This window comes from Lemur catta, chromosome 12 (genome assembly GCF_020740605.2).
Source record: "Lemur catta isolate mLemCat1 chromosome 12, mLemCat1.pri, whole genome shotgun sequence".
NCBI classification, from domain to species: Eukaryota; Metazoa; Chordata; class Mammalia; order Primates; family Lemuridae; genus Lemur; species Lemur catta.
This window is the reverse complement of record NC_059139.1, coordinates 39,247,932-39,265,600: the sequence shown is the minus strand read 5'-3', so window position 1 is coordinate 39,265,600 and position 17,669 is coordinate 39,247,932. Positions and strand designations below refer to the sequence as shown.

The 17,669-nt window shown below is 34.5% G+C and overlaps 1 protein-coding gene across 4 annotated transcripts in view; it reads right to left on the bottom strand.

Annotated features, from left to right (window-relative positions):
* The window catches only part of IPO11 (importin 11), a 159,146-nt gene that overhangs the window by 119,508 nt on the left and 21,969 nt on the right, over positions 1-17,669 (bottom strand). For all 4 annotated transcript variants that reach the window (XM_045566227.1, XM_045566229.1, XM_045566230.1 and 1 more), the window contains exons 5-10: positions 15,202-15,274; positions 12,969-13,172; positions 7,573-7,705; positions 5,079-5,137; positions 3,114-3,162; positions 1,207-1,277 (exon numbers count right to left, since the gene is read on the bottom strand). In XM_045566227.1, the coding sequence (XP_045422183.1) occupies positions 1,207-1,277; positions 3,114-3,162; positions 5,079-5,137; positions 7,573-7,705; positions 12,969-13,172; positions 15,202-15,274 (589 nt within the window). The remainder of the gene's footprint in view (positions 1-1,206; positions 1,278-3,113; positions 3,163-5,078; positions 5,138-7,572; positions 7,706-12,968; positions 13,173-15,201; positions 15,275-17,669) is intronic.

Sequence of the window (17,669 nt, the reverse complement as noted above, 5' to 3'; positions counted from 1 at the left end):
CAGGCCTTCTAAAAAATGCCTTTTAAATTTTACTTATGTAATTAACATAACATATTAAGCAGGGACTGTTGGTAGCAGAGATGCAGGCAAGTATCAGTGATATACCCCACACAGCCCCATTGACTAACTATATCATCCTGTTTTACCTTGCTTTGTGTTTTTTTTTTTTTGACAGAAAGGATCTTAGTCAATTTCATGCCGGATCTTGGAAGATTAGGTGGGCTTTTGCTATTGAGGCTATTTGGTACATGAGAAATGATGGCAACTGAAACTAAAGGTAAGAACTACCTAAACACAAAAACAAAAACAACTCCTTTCTGCTCCTTTCTCCCCTCCCAGGGACAGACAATCCCAGCCCCATTACTGAATCTTCAAAGAAAAAGGGAAAACAGATTACAGATTTAGATAGTCCCAATTGTCTTCAAGTACCCATTTTAGTACGAGCAGCCTCAAGCCAGGTTTTCCTAATTGCTACACCCCAATTCTTTGTGCTTTTCCCAATCCTCCAAGCCCAAAATTTCATAAAAATCAATGGTTTGTAAAACTTAATTTTAGCCAGTTGTGGTGGCACATGCCTGTAGTCCCAGCTACTCAGGAGGCTGAGGCAGGAGGATCGCTTGAGCCCAGGAGTTGGAGGTTGCTGTGAGTTAGGCTGACACCACGGCACGCTAGCCTGGGCAACAGAGCGAGACTCTGTCTCAAAAAAATAAAAATAAAAAAAATAAAAAAAAAAAACCTAAATTTTATAAAAAAACATTTTATGCATTGCCTAGCACAGTGCACCCATGTAATTCCTTTCAATAGGTGTTTGATATTGATGATGATAATCTGATAGTCAATCTGAATATAGTGACTTTCTAATATTATACTGCCCACTACATGTGATCTATCTCCAGCTGAAATGCTATCTTCATCTCTGCTTTCTCCAGTGGGTCTAATAATGAGCTTTAGAGAAATCAACTTCTCTGATATTTGATTTGTTTTTTACACTAAAGTGAGCTGCACACTATGATACATGGTATATAAATTTAATCATTATATGAATTTTAAAGTACACACAAAAGTAATTTTTTAGCTTTCCTATAAAGAGAACATAAGTTTCCTTTCACTAAAGTGAAAGGTATGGTTACAAAAATATCATTTTCCATTCTAAATTTGAACGTATTATATTTGAGAAAACATACTTAAGATAAAAAGAAAACTTACCACTTTAGTAAAAAGAATGATGGTCTTTTCCAGTCTATCTCTACACATATTATCTGTACCTATATTTCTACCTGTTAAAAATACATTTCAAATGTTAGCATAAGTTGATAATATTCTATAAATTCACAACCAAGACACCACCAAAACTTTACCAAAAATAAAATTGCCAGTTATATTCTTGCATATTTTGTATTATGAATTCATTATTAAAAAGCAACTCCAAGATGTGCACTTAATAACAGTAATCCTTGATGCCACATCACATAAATTAATCCTAAAGTATGAACTGAACCCATTTTAAAGTAAAAGGGTAGCAATTTTAGCAATGGATCATAAATCACATTTCTAAAAACTCAAACATATTTGAAATGTTTTCAAGCAACAAAAATGTGTAAAAACAACTCAAAGAGTAACATAGTCATTATCATTTTTCATATACCTTCTGACAAATTTCTTCTAATAATTTCTGACATAATTTTTCTGTACATTCAAAATAATGTATATCAGCCCATCAACTACTTTGCTCTCTAATGATACTCTTCATATTCCATTAGGTCATTTATCTCATTCTCCTCTCCTGGAAGTAATTCTATTCTTCCTTCTGCTACCCCCACCAGGAAGACCAGAGAAAAATAACCATTTTAGAAAAATGAACTACATGATATAAGCTGTCTTATTCATCTTTGCATGCATAGTACCCAGGACAGTGCCTGGGTATGTTTTTACTAAATTGAAAATGACATAAAACAATCAGCAACTGCCTAAAATTGAGTAGACCAAGATACCCTCTCAGGGTAGGAAGTCTCCAGATAACATGATATATATATGAGCTATATATATGACATATGATATATATATGCATGCACATGTGCATGTCCTAAGCGAAGGTGTTTACAATCACGTGAAAGAGAAGAGGGTAACAAACAGATCGCCCGTACTACAACACAAATGTAAATGCTAAATTCTCTTGTGTGTGGTAGTGGATTACAAAGGATCCTAAAGGTAAGCCAGTAGAGGTTAATGAATAAGGGGATTTATAAAATGAAAATGCCACTTAAGAAAATTTATATCATACTGCTAGGTAAAACACACTAAAAGAAATACAGTCTACAAGAAGTCTAAACAGCACTGGGCATATAATCTACACATAATATTTGTTAAATATATGACTGCTGTAGTTGTCTGCCTGGAAAACAAAAGCTACAGTAGAAATACAGAAGAAGGAATGGACAAAAAATAGATTTTTAAAAAAAGGTTTCCTCTACTCTCAGGATGAGATAGATACAGTAGTTCCCCCTTATCTGTGGTCTCACTTTCCATTGTTTCAGTTACCTGGGGTCAACCATGCTCTGAAAATATTAAATGGAAAATTCCAGAAATAATTCATAAGTTTTAAATTGCACACCATTCTGAGTACATTAAGGAAATCTCACACCGTCTTGCTCAGTGCAGCCTGACACATGAATTCCCCCTTTGTCCTGCATACCCACACTATGTATGCTACCGGTTGTTAGAGTAGCTATCTTGGTTCTCGAATCAAAAAAACATAGTATATACAGGCCTGGGTACTATCTGTGGTTTCAGAGGCATCCACTAGGGGTCTTGGATGGTATCCCTAGAGGATAAGGGGGGCCTATTCTATATGAACAAAAAAAACTAAGCTTACAATTTAACTTCAGAAAGTTAATTATAAAGATACTAATTTTAGCCATATACAGGATCTCTCCAGCCATCAAGAACTCACCCAGAGGGGTTGGGCAAAACACTTTCTGGAGATTTGCAAGTGCAGAACACAAGCTATTAATGAATAAGGATTTATTAACCCTTATTAATCCTTCATTAATCCTAGCTAAATAAGCTATTAATAAGGATTCTACAGTAAAAACAACTGTAATGGAAGTACTTACTGCATTCCAGAAATTGTTTTAGACGTTCAAATATTCCATGTAAAAAACCCTAGAAAAGAACATATTTTAAAGTGTCTCAATTTATTCATTTATAAACATTTACCTTGCAGTTTTATCAGAAACACCAAAACATATCTATCATAACCATTTTTAAAAACCAGCTGAAGAAAAATAAGTTAAAATTAAAGTAAAAACCAATTCACTATTACTATAAACAAGTCTTCCACAGGAAAATAACTATAGTATTTCAATTCTTTAATCTCATTTCTGTTACATAAGTAACTTTGCAATAAATAAGTTATTTATTAAGCATTCTGTTTCAATAAATACTCTCTATTCTCCTTACTCTGCTTAGTTTTTCTTCACAGGCCTTATAACCCCTTGCAATATTGTTTGTCTATTTATTATTTGGCTCCTCCCATTGGACCATAATAAGCTCCTGAGAGTCAGAACTTTGTTTAATGCTCTATCCCAGAATCCAGTAACAGCATTTGGCAACAGTAAGTGAATAAATGGCACCAATTATTTGAAGCATACATCCTTAACCTAAAGTATTAGACACATTAATCCTCAGAAACCGAAGAGACAAGCCATCACCATGTACCAGCTGAGTCTAATGGACCATTATTTTTAAAATATATTTTAGGAGATGTTGTGAATAATTTACAGAAGGAAATATAAAGGAAGAATGAAAAACTATTAAAATTTTTAATAAGAATTTAAATGCAACAGACTTCTTTGTATCAATGAATGTTGATTATATAAACATCATAAAAGATGTTTTAGCCCTTTTAGCAAATGGGATGGTCTAGGTTTATTCACAATATAATGGATGATGAAGGCCTTCCTACAGAATGATTAACTTCAGATGCCATATTTCCTTTTTGTTCTTAGGAATATATCATTCATTCATCAATTATTGAGTTTGAGAAAATTCAACCAGGATATCATCATCTGAAGTCTTAGAGTCTGAGATCTTACTTATACAATCAATTTCACCATCATTATTACTGCCACTCTCAGTCTCAGAGCATCCATCCTCTGATTCATCAAAACACTAGGAAACATCTTCCTTTGTTCATTTTCTTTCTTTGTCATTTCAAGGAGGAAATAAAAAATCTTCTCTGATCTCGGAAGCTAAGTAGGGTTGGGCCTGGTTAGTACTTCGATGGGAGAAAAAACAGATGGCTATATACCAACAATGAATATACATCACAATTTGTGATGGGATTATCAATAGGCTTTTCTTCTCTTATACATTTATTTTTTAATTGATTGTGAAAAATATGTATTAATGTTATAATCAAAGAACATAAACAAATTCATTTTAAATACATAAAAACAAATACAAGAAATATCAAGGATATAAGTAACTATCTACAATTCACCTGGTAATGTCATAATGGCATTCAAATTAATAGGAGTTCATTTTAATTTAAATTCAAATTAACAAAAGGCTGAGGCAAGAAAATGGCTTGAGGCCAGGAGTTTGAGACCAGCCTGGGCAACACAGAAAGACCCCATCTCTAAAACATAAAAAACAAATTATCCAGAAGCAGTGGCAAACACATGTAGTCTCAGCTGCTAAGGAGGCTGAGGTGGGAGGATCTCTTGAGGCCAAGAGTTCAAGATCAGCCTGGGTGACTATGACCCCATCTCTTAAAAAAATAAAATAAAATTAACACTCTCGATGTACCACTGGATCTAAAGAATATCCTGGGCCTATTTCCTCTCTTTCATACAACAGCCACTTTGATGTAGTGAAAACAGACCACAAGTCTGAAAGTACACTATAACATACACAGAATGGTTAAAAAAAAAAAAAAAAAACTCAAAGAAAACAACTAGATGGTCACTTAATAAAAACTGTTTTAAATTAATGTCAAATAAGAACATGCTTTAAAACATTCAGGAAAATACCAAACACTTTCCCAAAGTCACAAATAAATTACTTCTATCACTTACCATCACTTCTATATTCTTATGAGGTTCCACAAATCCATTAACAGTTAATTTACGCAGCACTGAAAAGTAAAAGCAAGCTTTATTTGAACCTTATTTCTTCATATTTTATCCAACTAAAATCCCAATCATAATAAAGATTCAGAATCACAAAACCTAATCAAGCTTGGAGGTTAATCTGGTTTAATCCTCTCATTTAATAATACATAAAGAAAAGTAACCCCTGGTCATTTGGTTGGGTAGTTAGTGGGAAAAATGGAGCCAAAGCCTAGTTCCTCTGACTCACAAAAGCAGTGTTCTACTCAGTGATCATAAGCACTCATGGGGGGAAGGGAGGGGCAAGACTTAAAAAAAAAAAAAAAATAAGTACTCATGTTTCTCAAACTATATTGTAGGATTTAATTTATATAATTATTAGTGCTTAAACTTTAAGCTATGACTCAACACAGACCAAAAACTTCATTCAGTTTTAAGCTATATTAATGGAAATACAGTATCTCCTAAAAGACACATAAAAATTAAACTCTATTTCCAAATCTGAAATATACTATAGAACTCAATTGTAAGTATGACATTTTATGAGTTAACACTGACAAATTAGCATACACAGAGAGACAAGCAGGATAACAGATTTGAAGTATGAGCTAGATTTAAATCCTTGTTCCACTGTACACAGCTATATTACTTTAGGCAACTTTTCTAGATCTCATTTTCCTCATCTGTAAAATGTAGTTAATAAATCCTACTTCACGAGGTTATTAAAGAATCCAATGACATATGTGAAAACACTTAGCACAATCTAGCAACAACAATGACAACGTAAGAGACAGAATTTAAAGTCAATTCATTAAATAAGCACTGCTGTCTGTATTACTAAAGAATTGTCCTTTAGATACTTTTCATAAGGCGAAGTCAAAAGGCAACATATTAAAATTAGGTTTAGAATGTAACTGTCTACAAGACCTTCACTTTGACACAATCAATCATATACACAACTCAGAAGTTATTGCATCATCACAGTAAGAAACAGAATTCAAACTGAGTCCCCTATTCTGGATGTGCTCTTTCTCACCACACAACTTTGGTCCATGTTACTAGGAAGATCCTTTTTTTCCTCCTCTCATCACCTAGTTAACTTCCATTTATCCTTTATGATATGGGCTCAAAGATCACTTTCTTAGGGAAGTTTTCTCTGAGAATACTATCAGTTATCATAACATTGTAAGGTCCCTATCACAGATATCATGTTACATGTATTCGTGTGATCATTTTATTATGTCTGTCTCCTCTGTGCCAAGCACCTGTAAATTTGTGGAATGAAATAATAAACACATGTATGTGCAAAACATACTAAATCTACAAAGGTGTAAATGCAGATAGAGATTACACATAACAAAACTTCTAGTCCTAAGTATTTCTTCATTTTAGGACAGAAACTTATAGCTGGACAGAACAAAATTTTCCAAGGCAAGATGACTTTAAAAAGCTAATGTGTATCTAAGACCTTGAGATGGACAGATATGCAAAGATTAAGGCAGGCTAACAGAGAGTAAAGCTACATCCTTTTTGTCAAGAGATAGGCTTTGAAATCAGTAAGGCAAGAAAACCCTACAATCAATAGTACTCTTGAAAATTTCTTAAATTAATTATTAAATATACTGCTATAACATAGTTTTGTATATATAAACTTATATCAGATTTTCTAATTCTGAGTAAACATTTCTGTCCAAGGCCTTTTAATTTCTTCCTTAAGAATAATGACAAAACCATCTCCACTCCCCTGTACAATGGATTTTATTTGTCAGCAGTCCTTCAAAATCATTCACACATTTGTAAATAGGTTTTACCAAAATGCACAGGCAGTTTGGAGTTTGTGCATCTACTGTTTGGTTGAAATAAGTGATGCATTAGGGTAATGCCCAAAGTGTGTGGTGGTATTCTAAGGATAAAAGAACTGATAAGCTAAACTGAGAAACATGCAAAATGAGTTGTACTAAGAAACAGAGGCTACCTAAGATCAGACACAGAAAGTCAAACAGCACATGTTTTCACTCATAAATGTTAGCTAAATAATGTGTACACATGAACACAGAGAGTAGAATAATAAACACTGGAGACCTGAAAGGGTGAGAGGGTGGGATGGAGATGAAGGGTGAAAAATTACTTAACGGAAACAATGAACACTATTCAGGTGATGGTTACACTAAAAGCCCACACCTACACACTGTATCCATGTAACAAAACTGCACATGTACTCTCAAATGTATAAAAATAAAAAAAAATTAAAATTAAAATTAAAAAGTAAGTTAGGATAGAGGAAGAGCTATTCTCACAAAAGAAAAAAACAAACTACAAATAAGCCCTTATCTCTCAGGGAGAAATTAACCCCTTATTTTCCTAGTGCAATTAGGAACAGAAAAATCCATCCAAAGGAACCATTTGGTAACTGTTCTGAGGCACATTATTTCAAAAGTGAACATATGAAGTTTAATAGTACCTTTCAAGGATAGTAGAGTTCGTTCTAGTGCACTTAGAACTGCAGCTTCATTGCCAGAAGAAACTTGTTGCAGGAATGTGTCTGTATGGTGATTCCACAAAGAGCAGGCAAAAGTATAAATTCCAGAAGCTAACTGCAAAGAAACAGTAACAAATCTGTTCACCATATATTATAGATTTTAGTAATAAAGTAGAACTACAAAGCAATACATTTTGGTTTTACAATGAAGCAACATTTTCAGTGAGAACTGAAATAATCAAAGACTATTATGGCAACGTTTCAAACATTTTAGCCACAACTCACCATAACTAGTGTACGCTGGCTGGTGCTCTAAACACACATATACTAGTGCACAAACACCTAAAATACTGGTTTCTCAAAACAATACTTAGTCAAACGCTTGCACTACAGTCTGATATATTCTATTTTTACTCTTTTTCCTCCCACTAATAAGCTGCAACCTCAGGTTAAAAAAACAATGATTTATGGACCATCATTGAGAATGTCTGATAAATCAATATACTGAAATATACAAAGGAGTCAAAATTTCTGTGTTCTGCCAGTTCTATCTATACGGTTTTTGGGTATTTAAAATCAGGAACATAAAAACCGCATGGCTTCTCAGGATGCTTTCCTACTGTGTACTGGTACTTAAAAACCTGACTCACATTGAGAATGCACTTAACCTCTGCTCCCAATTTGAGGGAGTTTGTTCCAGTGGTATCTTCAGTTTTTTCCACAAAGTCTCAGAGCAATCTAGCTGAACCTACCTGGCCATTTACTTTAAATTAAAAGTAGATGAATATATATATGTCTAGTTATCTTTAGCATACTTCAGAATACTTTTTCTTATTCAAGATATAAATATACCATTTTGACTAAACAGCATACTCTTTTATAGGTTTGGCCTCAGAAACTAGTCAGATGTAATCCTGTTAACATAATAGTGTTTCTACAGAAAAATCAAATTTTATTTTCATTATTTCAATTCATTATTTTTAATGGTCCTGTGTTGTGCTTATAGATATAGGAATACAACTTCACCATATTCCCTTGGCAACTTTGCATGTATCTACATAGAATACACAGTAAAAGGCTTGAAACTTAGCTAAGGTGGGTCTTGGCAAAACATCTTTCAATTCTCTCAGAACACAATAGGATAGAAGGCTTGTAAGAAACTGCTACAAGACCATCTTCTACTTGATTATTTCCTCTGTTACGGTGCCATAAGACAGCTTCTCATCACCTCTCAGGTCCTAAAGAGGCATAAGGCTTTCTGCCATACTCCCCTTAAAATAGAGCTGCAGAATATAAAACTACTTAGCCACAGTCTACAATTGGCTTCCCAGCAATGGAGAAGCCCACAAGTCCTACTAAAATCATCCATTCCCTATTGTTTTGGTGTCATTCTTTTTGGCATGTGAGACAACTCAGGAAGCTGGTACCTTTGGCTAACTTCCTTTCTCTATCCAAATTAAGTAATAAACTATCTGAATCTAAAAGTGGCTCACCATATATTTTTTTTTCTTGAGGCAGAGTGTCACTCTGTTGCCCCGGTTAGAGTGCTGTGGCGTCAACCTAGCTCACAGTACCCTCAAACTCCTGGGCTCAAGCGATCTTCCTGCCTCAGCCTCCCGAGTAGCTGGGACTACAGGCATGTGCCATCATCCCCGGCTAATTTTTTCTACATATATTTTTAGCTGTCCATATAATTTCTTTCTATTTTTAGTTGAGACGGGGGTCTCGCTCTTGCTCAGGCTGGTCTTGAACTCCTGAGCTCAAAAAATCCGCCCGCCTCGGCCTCTCAGAGTGCTAGGATTACAGGTGTGAGCCACTGCGCCCGGCCTATATCTTTACCAACTAAATCAGTCAGGGCTAGGCATTGGTCCTCCTTTGTTTTGTGCACACACTTGACAACAGGTACAATGACTACTTATTAAGCCACTTTAGCATACTCTTGAGTACACATGCAATATTTCAAAGACTTAAATCAAATTATTTAATCGTAATGGTTCATTATAGCCAATATATTTTAGTGATCATTCTCACAATCAACATAGGATTATAGCACAAGTAGCAGTACCATAAAAAGAGTTGAAAAGTGGCATCTTCCCATGAAGTAATGTTATCAGAGAGTCAAACATTCAATCTAATCAGAAGGGAAATAATTTAAATAAGGGAAAAAAAGCTTTACTTCAGGAAACTTGTAAGCTTTACTTATAACTTCAGTAAACCCTAAAAATAATTTTTTTTCTTAGTAAGTCAGGTCCTCTCAGAGAATAAAAGATTAAAATACATATCCTGAATTGGAAAAATCTATCATTCTAAATTTCATTGTACTTACTGTATAATATATAACATCTTATACTTCCCCAAACACATAAATCATAAAAATATTTCATTAGCCAGCAGAAAGTAAAAGAATAGAAACAGAAGGATTTAGAGGCAGGGAAGGAATGGGAATTCTACAAAAGACCTAAAGTTAAATTTTAAACTGATGTAAAAATTCTTATTGTAGCAAATCTTTCAACAACAAAAAATATGAAATCTTAATTTTTAGATTCATTTTGTACTTTGTCTTTATGTAGTGAATAAAATAAAACCCAAAAGGTGCCATATCCAAATTTCAAATAAGACCAAAAAACTATTATACCGTAAACCAGTTTTTTGCTTACAACAAAATGATGAGATGAATTATTTTATAGACCTTTGCATCTCTTCCTTATAACTACTTGTTTAACATTAACTTCTACATATAGAGCCTATTAAAATTGTTCATTGGAGCACTTCAAATTTCAGATTTTCAAATTTGGGATGTTCAACCTAAGAATAATGCAAACATTCCAAAATCCAAAAAAAATCCGAAACACTTCAGGTCCCAAGCATTTAGGTTAAGAAACATTTGGGCCAGGTGTGGTAGCTTACACCTGTAATCCTAGCACTTTGGGAGGACAAGGCCAGAGGAGAGCTTGAGGCCAGGAGTTTGAGACTGGCCCGGGCAATATAGCGAGACCCCACCTCTACAAAGTTTTACCTAGTTAAGGATATAAGGAATTTATTAAAGCTCCAATTCAAGATCCTTTTTAGCTAGACTACAAAAGATCATTATACAAACAGATAGAGAAAATTGGAATGAAGAAGAAGAAACAGCACTATCTTTTAACAAAGATCCTCCTCTTGACCAAACCTTAGTCAGGCTCTCCTGAATCCTCTTCCTAAATAGACTTCAAACTTTTTGACTTCCAAAATGTCTATCTTCATATTATTCAATTTTAGCAAGAATTTTGCTAAGTTGGTTTAGCCAAAATCCCCAATCCTCGACATCTGATACCCTCATTATCTAATCAGGTGGCCTTCAGCAAGAATCCTGTCAAGTCAGTTTAGCCAGAAACCCCCCTCACCTCTGATGTTTCCTCTTAGTAATTTTCCATCCACAAACACCCCCTATTTTTTTTGTACCCCTGCTCCTTGGCTACATATTCCCACTTTTCCTCATATTCAGAGTTGAGCCCAATCTCTCTCCCTTACTGCAAAACCCCATTGTAGTAGTTCCCCCTGAATAAAGTCTGCCTTCCCAACTTTAATAAATGTTTGAGTAATTTTTTCAGCCAAACAGCAAAAAAAAAAAAGGGGGAAACGGGTAAAGAAGGAAGAAACCACATGAATAAAAAGGAAAGTAACACAGGAAGAAAGCACTGTTAACTATTGTATATCCGCAAGCTCTACATAAAACTTTCTATCTGCTCCAGAAAACACCAACTGATAAAGGTTTATAGAAGGCTCCTCTGGAACAGAGAATGTAATGAAGCAAGTAAATAGGAAAAATAAAAATATTTTTCTACATTTTCTTCTAAAAAATGTGGACAGAGAAAGGAATATTCAGTGAGACATAATGAAAATCAACTATTTAATGAAACATTTTAGATACTGGTTCATGTAAACTCCTAGTTGAATTTTCATTCTAAACCAGAAGAAACAGTGCCACCTACTGACTACTTAATGACTTTAACAGAAAAGCACATAGCCTCAACTCCTTGAAGCAGCAAAAGCAAACCATTACAATAAGTTTTATTTCTTTAAGCATTTCAAACAGTCTTAAATTTTTTTAGCCTCAAGAGCACTGACCTCAGAATTTTCCCTTAAGAAAAGTTAGCACCAAAAAAACTTTAAATCAAAGTAATACAATTCATCACTAATACTGGGACAACAAATGTTATTAATAAAAATGCAGATTGCCAAGCCATATGTTCAAAAATGAGGCACTACACTGCGAGTCCAGGACAAAATAGACTGCTCAGAGACAGAAAGTTGGCCAACTCTTGGAGGAAAGATAAAGGCAATATAAAACGAATCAAACCAGGACATGCATTTTCTTCTAGAACTCTCTCTTCACTTGGCTCCCTCCATTAGATACTGTCTCTTCTACATGCTGCATACTCTTCACTGATTCCTTTCCAGATAGGACCAGGATGAAGCATCACTTAATCATGGAAGGTGAACTACAGAGCAGAGTAAAAGTCAGAAGAAAGGAGGCCTGGGAAAGGCTGTTTAAGACCACATGCTAAATTTAGAAGCACAAGGAACTCTGAAAGCTCCCAGAGAAAAGCCTGCTCATTGGGTAAAAGCAAGAGCAATAAATATGGTGCATTTGCTGGAAGAAAAGACAAAAAAAACCTTTCTACAAACACTATGTTAGTCTATTTTTTCTGCAGAGCAGCAAGGTTCAGAACATACCTGAAATCGTTTTCTTGAGCCTGATCATGTGACCACATAAGATTTCAAATTAAACACCTTTAATTTCTCTACAAGTACCAAAGGTAAGCAAGAACACTATTAAAAATATTTCCAGATTCACTAGTACTACTACATGGTGCAGTCCAAAATATTAGGTTGAATAATATGAAAATCACTATTTTGAAAGGTCAAAAATAGTTAAATACAAAGCACCAGAGCAAGCAAATGGAAAAAGGAATATCTTTCAACAAATGGTGCACAAACAACTGATAAAGGGCTATCACCTCCCAGTTTCGTTTGACGACTTCTTCCTACATTTGCCCTACATGCATCAATTACCTAGACATGTCAATTCTATTTCCTAAATGTCAACTCTATGCCCACTTTATTGTTCCCTTTACCGCTGCTTCACGTAAGAGATTTATCATCTTATCTGAACTACTCTAATGGCCTCAAACTGATCTCTGCCTTCAGACTGTGCCCTACCAACCAATCTTCCTCACTGGCAACTAAGTGATCTTTCCATTCATATCACTGCCTAGCGTAAAATTAAAAAGAATTCATAATCTTTCAATAAAATATTAACAAAAGTAAAACTGTAGTCATTTTTATAGAAATAGCACAATTTTCATAATCAAATTTAACTGTGTTAAATCACTTACATCATAAAATAATTTTCTATCAGCAGCAAGTCGTTTAGATGCCAGTGTCTTGGTAACATGATAGAAAGTAAGTAATGCTCTGTGCTGTCGAAGGTCATCCTGGACTTTAACAGACTCTATAAGAGTGGGAATCAGTTCGGGCCACTGTCTGGGACAATCCAATCTAGCAACTTTTGCGATCAGCACTGCAATTTGAGTTGCAATCTAGAAAGAAAAAATTATCAGAAATAAACATATCAAATCAAGTCAATGGATAAGGAATGCATTCATAGTCAAAAACTACCTGTGTGGTTAATTTTTTTTTTTTTTGAGACAAAGTCTAAAACTGCTGGGCTCAAGCGATCCTCCTGACTCAGCCTCCCAAGTAGCTGGGACTACAGGCACGCGCCACCATGCCTAGCTAATTTTTTTCCATATATTTTTAGTTGTCCAGCTAATTTCTTTCTATTTTTTAGTAGAGATGGGGTCTCGCTCTTGCTCAGAGATGATCTCGAACTCCTGAGCTCAAACGATCTGCCCACCTCGGCCTCCCAGAGTGCTAGGATTACAGGCGTGAACCACTGCGCCTGGCCTGTGTGGTCAATTATTCATTTAACAAGAACAATTAAAATTTCACCAAATGACTACTTAAGACAGTGTTTCTCAAAGTATGGTTCATGGACCCCTGGGAGGCCTAGAACCCTTCTGGGGGTCTATGAGGTACTCCCTTTCCCAATTACATGTCAGTTTGAAGCTAAGTTTTCTTCATCTAAATTCTACCAAAATAGTATATCACAACAGAGTACACAAGCAGATACAAAAATCTAGATGTCTGCTTTTAAATAGCCACATGCTAAAGAGAGATGCAAAAATGCAAAACAATGCCATCCTTCTCCCTAATTTATTGCTCATTTTTTAAAAAATCATTTATGTTAACAAGTATGGTTTTGTTATTTTTTAAATAACTAATATTTTTTAATTTCTCAGCTTTAATTTCTAAAACGGTAAATACCAACAGATACAACCCTTTGAAGCCTTTAATTTTAGCAGTATAAGGAAGTCCTGCGACCACTAAGTTTAAGAACTACTGACCGAAGAGCAGAAACAAACATCAAATATTAGGTATTTAAATAATGATATTTCTATGGATCAGTGTTTCCCAAAATGTTAGTTGCCATAACAGCTAGACAGTGGTTTACCTCTCAATCACCCAAACCCTTCCCAACCACTTTCTGCCCCAGTGAAAATAACTCCCTTCTTCTCCAGTATCCCTCATCTCCTCTGTCTAGGAAAGGCAAAGCAGACAACTGAGATCATTTAAACTGATGAAACTGCATCAGAAATACTGCCAAATACTGTATACTTTAATATTTGAGTTAAAAGAATCAAGTATAATAAATTACCTTGGAAGAATTTAAGAATGTTTGTACCCATAAGCAAAACTTACTTTATTCTGAGAAGAAAAACTTCGCTATAAAAGAAAGAAAAAATAAAACTGTATAATCTACTATGTATCTGCCACAGAGTGGTGAGAATACTGAAAATGTGATGGATGTAGGAAATAGATAAAAACCTAAAGCCATCCTGTGGTCTTTTTTAAAAAGTGGCAAGGAAGATAATCCAAATCATCAAAATTAATCCCTATTAAGACTATAAGCATAGCCATATATCATTTAACAACAGAGATAATATTCTGAAAAATGTGTCATTAGGCAATTCTATCATTGTGTGAACATCATAGAGTAATTATATGTGCTATACTTTTATATGACTGGCAGCACAGTAGGCTTGTTTACTTTACACTAGCATCATCACAAACTATAGAGTAATGTGTTGCACAACTTTAGGACAGCTTCGATGTCACTAGATAATAGGAATTTTTCAGCTCCATTATAATCCTGTGGGACCACAATAGTACATGTAGTCCATTGTTGACCAAAATGTCGTTAGGTGGCACATGAGGTTTGCTTTCAATACTGGCTCAAAAACTGAAAAACTGAAAAGTATACAAGTATACCTTAAAACAACCTCTGAGTTTTCAATTATAGCCAAATCTAGGCAAAATTCTTAACAGCTACAACTGTATCTTGAAATTTAAAAACCACAAAGATGTATATACAAACATCACAAATAAAAAGAGTGTAGTAAGTAAGATTTTATTTTTAGCGCCAGAAACAAAATTAGTTTGAAAAAGAAGCAAAAATTAAGAGAAGAGAAAGAATAAAGAATAATTATCATTCATTTTCTCACTAACCTGGTTTATTGGTTCATTGAAGTTGGTGATGAGCCCTGCACGCAAAGTAGTTTTCTCCTCCTCTGAGAGTGCACTGTAAAAAGATATGTTTACTATACAAAAGAATGCCACCTAATAATAAATGCAGGTAAACACTACTATGAATTTTAACAATGAAAAAGCTTTTTAAACGTGTCACTGATTGGTTTTGGTAAACAAACAGTATTTTTCCATTCTTTGAATAATGGCACATTGAGTAAGTCAAAGCATACAATTCCTTTACAACTGAATAAACAGGAACAACAGGAAATAAGACAAATCCAGAGTAATTAATATGATATTTTGATGTTCACTTTTATTGATGTAAAAATAGTTGCCTACAAAAAAATTTAATGCCTGGCTAAAAGAAAAATCTATTAAAGTAAGTAATGCTCTTCCACTGGCTTTTTTCATAAAATATGAGTGAAGTTATAGGGGAAAAGATTTGGAATCAGACACTATTTGGGATGGAAGACTTATTAGAAATCTACTAGTTCAAAACCTTTCATTTTACCTCTCTGGAAAGAATAAACACAATACTAATAATGCTGAATGCATAGGAAAAAGAAAACTAGAAAACTAAAGAACAGAAGGAAGTATATTCACTGTATAATATCTTATATATGGTGAGTTCTGAAGTGTATGAATTTATTGTTTATTTTTTAATTAAATTTTAAAGCCTCATTTTAAGGTTTTCCATTCTGGTTATCATGGAATAACTGGTTTGAGACAAATCATCCCAACAAAATCAGCTATAAAAGTTGTATTGAATTAAAAAAAAAAAAAGTTGAAGGCATCTGTTGCAAACTGAATTGTGTCCCCACAAAATGAAATGCTCAAGTCCTAAACCCAGCTATCTGTGAATGTGATGTTATTTGGAAATAGAATCTTGGCAGATGTAATCAAGTTAAGATGAGGTCATACTGAATTCGATTGAGCCCTAATCCAATGACTAATGTCCTTATAAGAAGAGGAAAATGTGAACACAGAAGAGACTCAAGAAAGAAGGTCATGTGACAATGAAGGCAGACATTAGAGTGATGCAACTACAAACCAAGAAACACCAAGGATTGCCAGCCACCACCAGAAGTTAGGGAGACATGGAAGAATTCTTTCCTAGAATCTTCAGAGGGTGCCCCGCCTTGCCAACACCTTGATTTTGGACTTGTCTCCTGAGCTGTAAGAGCATAAATTTCTGTTGTCTTAAGCTACCAAGTTGTGGCAATTTGTTACAGCAGCCCTAGGAAACTAATACAGGACCTAAAAACAATTCAGGCAGCCAGCACTTGAAGGATCTAGGTCTCAGAGAAGGGAATAAACTGTGATGAACCATTAAATAGTACTTTTACCCTTTAGGCATCTTTCCACAAGAAATCAAGCTGAAAGCAGCAGCTAGGAAACTAAAGAGCTAAGGAGAGATTTCAGCAGGTCTTACAGTGCAGAAGAGACAACAATTAAAGTTCATAGCCCACCCCAAAGCAGTGTGGTAAACAACCAAGACTTGCACTTGAAACTTCAGGGAGGCTGAAACATGCAATTAACAGTAAATGAGAAAGAGATCACCCTCAACTATACCAAGGTTCAAGTCATATTCTATTTGCTTGCTCAAAGAAAATTAAATTCTCTCTGAAGAAAGATAACAGAATTCAAATCTCCTCCAATTTTAACTACATGATGTTCAGCATTCAATCAAAATTTACCAAGCATACCAACACATAGGAAAAAATGACTGAAACCAAAACACAAAAACAGGAGTACAGACATTGTAGTTACCAAAATCACACTTAAAATAATTATAAATATATTCAAGAAAATAAGGTGAAGAATTTCACCAGACAACTGGAATCTATTTTTTTAAATATCAAAGGGAAATCCTAGAGCTGATTTAAAAAAAAAGTGAAATAAAGGTAACAAACTGGAAGATAGGTCAGTGGAAAATATTCCGATTAAAGCATAATGACAAAAAAAGCATTTCTGCTTTTGAGAGGGTTCACTGATAGCACATGAGCCCTTAAAAAAATAGTAACAGCAGTTCTTCAAGCAGAAGACAAACAGACCCAGATGGAAGAAAAGCACGGCAACAGTGAAAGAAATGAAAAACACTAGAAAGGTAAATTTAAACGAAAACTGTTGACAAGACAATATAAAATAACATTTTGTAGGGTTTAAAATATATGCAGAATTAAAGTATACAACAACAACATCATTAAAAACAGGAATGTCTACATAAAGTATTGTTACAAGGTTCTTGCATTATTTAGAAAAAGTAAAGTACTAATATAAGGATAGTCTCAAAGGATGCATGTTATAACATGTAGGAAAACCACTTGAGCAATAAACATGTGCTAAACAAGCTTTTAGGGGGAAAAACTAAGGAATAAAAAATTTGTTTTCCCTCCTTATCTGTAGTTTTGCTTTCTGTGGGTCAAACGAGGTCCAAAGACAGTAAA